This window comes from Tasmannia lanceolata, unplaced genomic scaffold (genome assembly GCF_043159265.1).
Source record: "Tasmannia lanceolata isolate RefF3 unplaced genomic scaffold, GAP_Taslan_0.1 ptg000006l, whole genome shotgun sequence".
NCBI lineage: Eukaryota > Viridiplantae > Streptophyta > Magnoliopsida > Canellales > Winteraceae > Tasmannia > Tasmannia lanceolata.
The window spans coordinates 39387697-39392995 of NW_027518683.1; the positions used below are offsets into that span (position 1 = coordinate 39387697).

Below are 5299 nucleotides of genomic sequence, written 5' to 3' on the forward strand. Positions count from 1 at the left end.
GGCAGGTTAAAATAACACAAAGTTGAAAATGGAAAAGTAAAAAAAAAAAGAGGGAAAGAAGAGAGAAGAGGGAAAAGTGGAAAAGCAAAATGTGTTGCTTAAGAAAAGGGCATTTTCGTCCAGCTTTTACTAACAAGACCGCTTTTGTCCCTCCTTGGTAATTTCAGAAAATCATGGTCCTGTTGATAATTCCCATCCTCCCCCCCCTGGTAATTGTTCATAAGTATATTTCAATTTGGGGTTTCTTACACGAAAGTTAGGGTTTGATATATACTCAGGCTTTCATCATCTCTTTTGTGCATATCTCTCTCTTTCTACGCTTCCTGCCGAAGATTTCATTGTAGGGTTTTCAAGTCTTCTTTCCATTCTAAGATCTCTACTTTTGGGTACTCTTGTTTTTCATCACCTCTTTTGTGCCTGTATTGTTGAATCGATTTTTTTATCAGATTTTGAGGGCTATTGGATTAACAAGTTTTGATAAGAAATTTGTGGTGCATCAGTGAAAAACTTGGTGGGTTTTTTTGTGATGGATGTGGTTGAACTTGATAATGTTGTGGAGAGTGAACCGAGGCTTCCGAAAGAAGCAAAGAGGATTCTGCATTCACTGGCTTCAAATTGGACTGATGTTGAAGATTCAAAGGCATTGGAGGTGATCCAACTGAAAGGGGCAATGACTAATGAAGTATACCAAATCAATTGGCAGACTGAGAGAGGAATGAATCCTCGCAAAGTTCTTGTTCGGATTTATGGCGAGGGGGTTGAGGTTTTCTTTGATCGTGATGATGAGATTCGAACGTTTGAATGTATGTCTAAGCATGGGCAGGGTCCTCGTCTTTTAGGTCGCTTTCCAAATGGGCGCGTTGAGGAGTTCATCCATGCAAGGGTATGTCTGGTTTATGTGTCATACTCTGTTAGGATCAAAAGTTATTTTGATTTCTTAACTTTGATGTTAATGGATTGTCACACCTAAATTTCTTTGAACTATAGAAATCATTTGAATCCGTTCTAGGACTATAGAAATCATTTAAATTACTTTGATGTTATGGATCTTTTGGGCAGAGTGGTGTGTTATGTTCTTTTGATCAAGGATTGCTTCTAACTCTAAGAAAGTTTGAAACCATTCTAGAATTTTTGAATCCATAGTGGCATTAGATTGAAAATTTCTGAACAACTTAAGACATTATTATTAGTTCATCTCCCAAAAGAAATTGTGATCTGTTTTACATTGAGCAAGACTGAGACTAGATGTGCTTCATTTGATTCAGAGGGATTTAATAGGATTTTAGGGCCTTATAATTGCAGGCACCTCTGATTTTTTTTTATTTTTCACTTTCTTGTAAAATATTCAAATTCTCGGACGCATCACAGATGTCGCTGTGGATGATTATTGAATCTTCTTACTCTTGGTTTTGCTTTACATCAATTACAATTTTTAAGAAAACTTTGGTCTTTTAGTCTTGTAAAAAAAAGGAAGAGAAAAATACCCAAAAATCAGATAGTAGAATAGATTTTGGTTTAGTACTCCTTCATGCTTACTTCTTTCTGGCCAAGAAATATTGGAAATAATGGTAGATAGTGCTAATTTTGTTATACTGTATTAAACTGATCAAATCTCTTCTATTTTTTTCCTTGGTGGCTTGGAATTTCAGACACTGTCAGCTCCTGACCTGCGTGACCCAGAAATATCTGCTCTTATAGCAACAAAACTGAAGGAGTTCCATGATCTTGACATGCCTGGTCCAAAGAATGTATTCCTCTGGAAGAGATTAAGGTACATTAACAACTAAAATTAGGTTTTTATTTTGGCCCTGTTTGGATTGCAGGAATTTTCTGGAAAAGTTTGGAAAATAAAAAATGGGTGATGATAAATTCGCACCCCTTATAATGTGAATTGTGGCAAACTTTAATTCGTTTTGATGTCAAATCACGTTATAAGGGGTGCGAATTATCCTACATGGTGTGTGAATTTATCATCTCCCTAAAATTTTTTCTAGAATTTCATGTTTTTTTATGGTTTGATTATATATGATAAAAAAGTGACTCAGACCACTGCAGTTCAAATGTTATTTAAAGAGAAATTTAATTTATAATTTTGTCCATCTAAATAAGCTATAACCACTTCATTTCCTTGTAAACTTTGCAAACGGAGAATTTTTCCTCAGAATTTTTTTTTTACCACCAGAAATGTTTTTTGCTGCAATCCAAACAGGGCTTCAACCCTGTTCGTTTTGGATTTGGAGAATTGACTTGAGTCCAAAACTGGTTATTTGATTCAAAGTAAGCGTAATTTGAAGCCCAATAATCAGTTTTAGACTCAAAATCAATTCTAAAAATCCAAAACAAACAGAGCCTTAGTGGTTGTGCAAATTCTAATATGAATATTTCCTTGCTTTTCAGGAACTGGCTTAGTACGGCCAAACGCTTCTGTTCCCCTGAAGAAATTCTAGAATTTCGCTTGAATGTCATGGAGGATGAGATAACTACTCTGGAAAATGAATTATCAAAGGAGAACAATTTGATAGGGTTTTGTCATAATGATCTCCAATATGGCAACATAATGATCGATGAAGAGACAAGGTCAATAACTATAATAGTAAGTTCCTTGCTCCACTCCATATAATTATGTAAATTCTCTGTCTGACATGCTCACCCCTCTAAAACATTTAAGGTCATGGTTGTTGAATCTCTGTTGGCCCATGCTCCTCCCTTGATATTGCGAGCACGGTAAGATTAATACTGCCTTTTCCAAAGACAGTTCAAGTCAGTTCTTTAACTTGCTTTTATAATTGGGCCTACCCTTGCAGTATGGAGCTAAATTGACTTAAAAATTATAAAAAAAGAAGTGTTGAGCTAAATTGACTTCAGTTTTGGTTTGAGTCATCTGCTGCTAGATTTTTATTCATTTTTCTTCACCCTTGTTTTTCATAGTCAATGCAAGAATTTGTGGAATTTGTAATAATATTTAAAAGGCATTTATTTTTACAAACATTTACTTGTTTCATAGGACTACGAGTATGCAAGTTTCAACCCTGTTGCATTTGATCTTGCGAATCACTTCTGCGAGATGTCTGCTGATTATCATAGCGAAACACCTCATATTTTGGATTTCAACAAATACCCAGGTTGGTGACTGGCATTTGGCTGCCCCCATCTTTTGATGCTTTCGTTCAGCTTCATTCATAACTAATGCAAATGACGTGTATTAAGTTCAAGCATTGGATCTAACTAAGTTCTCTACTTTCTTGGCCTTTCTATGTAACAGGTTCAGATGAACGTGAAAGATTTATTCGTATGTATCTAGGTTTCTCAGGTAAATCTTTTGTCTGGACTTTGCTTGCATGGCATGACATAGGATCCCTGCTACAAACTGTTGAAATTTGTGTAGTATATATCAATATAACTTAAACTTGCTCTCTCTTGCACAGTGCAAAAGAGAGCATGAGTGGGGAAATTGTATGTTTGGGCGCTATGTAAGTGCAAATCAGGGAAGACATGTTAATTCCAATCATACATATGCATACACATGTTGAGATTCCCTTGGATTTCAAACATATGCAGATATGTTGACATGCCCTTGGATCTGTTGAATAGAATATACATTTCAAAAGGGAGAACAGGTGATTCTTGGGCCTAGAGTTATGAGGTTACTTTTGCCAGTTAAGAACTAATGACTCTGGTAATACTGGTTAAAGATAATTGGGCCCTGGCATTAAAATAACACCTTGATCTCCTGCTCTTTATGGATTCAAATGGTGCCTGCCTTCTAGAGAGATACATATGATAATCCTGCTTTCTACTTCTATAATATAGGTTCGAAGAAAAATGCCCTTCATGATTTAGGAACCCCAAATGCCGTTGGATGTGTTGATTAAACTATACATTTCGAAAAGAAGCAAAGATGACTCTTAGGCCTAGATTCATGAGGTTATTTTGGACAGTTACAAACAAGGACTATGTGGTAATACTGGGCAAATATATTTTGGCCCTCTTAGGAAAATAGCATTTTGATCTTTTGCTCTTTTATGGATACAACGATGGATAGAGACATGCCTAGAAATCAGAATGGAAATAGAGTTTTTCTTTTCTTCTTTTATGATTAAAACAGATTGTGTCAGAAATCAGAATTAAATCTTTAGGATTACCTCAATTGATGTCTTAACAGTGAATTCCTCTCCATGTAAGGTTGGACATCTTTACGTGACTTGGTTATGCATGGCTGGGTTTATCATATTGAAAGTGAATATGAGCTTGATGGATGCATATTGTTACTAAATACGGAGTCCTTATAATGCAATGTTATGAGCTTCATTCGTAACATGATGTTTCAAAGAATCACTTAATCAAGACGTTAATCTCTTGTTTTTTTCTTAGGAGAGAAAACCAATAAATTCGAAGTGGAGCAGCTAGTCCAAGAAGTTGAGAAGTACAGTCTAGCAAGCCATCTTGTTTGGGGCCTATGGGGAATTATTTCGGTAACCTGTTGCAGCTTTTAAAAACTACTTCCTGTTATTTACTTTTTGTTCTGTGTTCTCATAAGTTCATTTTGGGCATTTTAATAAAAACCTCCCCATTCCTCCTTTCCGTTGCAGGAGCATGTAAATGATATAGACTTTGATTACATGGAGTATGCAAGGCAGAGGATTCAACAGTATTGGTTGATGAAGCCTACACTATTGGGTTCTGAAGTTCCCTAAGGTAGATGGTCGTGTTACTCTTTTGACCATATTTGTAAATTTATTTCTTATCACAACATCCTGTATATATATTTTCTAATATGCCTATCTGTAATCCGACTTTGAACTGTGTACTTTATATTGATAAATTGCAAGAGTAATTTTTCAAGGATGCAGTCATTGATGTTTTCGTGTTTATAATGAGCCCATTCTTCTTGTGCTTTTCATCTAGCTTCTTCTTTAGCTTCTTCTTGTGCTTCTCATCTAGCTTCGTATCCCTATGCCCTGTTCATTTTAGATTGTGAGAACCAATTGTCGGTCCCAAACCGATTGTGAGAACCAATGGACTTAAAATTCTGAGAACCGATTGTGAGTCCAAAATTGATTATTGGACTCAAAATTAAATGTAAATGTTAGACCAATAATCAGTTTTGGACTTGCCTTCAGTTCTCAGTATCCAAAACAAACAGGGCCCTAGTATATATTTTTTTCTTTTATGGTTCCATAGAACTTTGATTTTGAAACTCTTTTTTTTTTTTTTTGAAAGTTGACAAAAAAATTATTAATAAAAAATGGGGACAGGATGTCCCAGTACAGAAACAGATACAATACTACAGCACAGAATC

At 35.5% G+C, this 5299-nt stretch overlaps 1 protein-coding gene across 2 annotated transcripts; it reads left to right on the forward strand.

Moving 5' to 3' along the window:
* Window positions 1-231: 231 nt before the first annotated feature.
* LOC143880289 (putative choline kinase 2) lies at window positions 232-4857 on the forward strand. 2 transcript variants are annotated; one of them, XM_077383142.1, is made up of 8 exons: window positions 232-386; window positions 501-883; window positions 1650-1771; window positions 2398-2593; window positions 3005-3122; window positions 3263-3310; window positions 4372-4472; window positions 4590-4857. In XM_077383142.1, exons 2-8 carry the CDS (start codon window positions 527-529, stop codon window positions 4692-4694), a joined length of 1047 nt encoding a protein of 348 aa, XP_077239257.1. In that variant the 5' UTR covers window positions 232-386; window positions 501-526; the 3' UTR covers window positions 4695-4857. The 2 variants fall into 2 exon arrangements, with proteins under 2 accessions (XP_077239257.1, XP_077239259.1); XM_077383144.1 differs by having other exon boundaries at window positions 266-340.
* The last annotated feature ends 442 nt before the right edge of the window (window positions 4858-5299 follow it).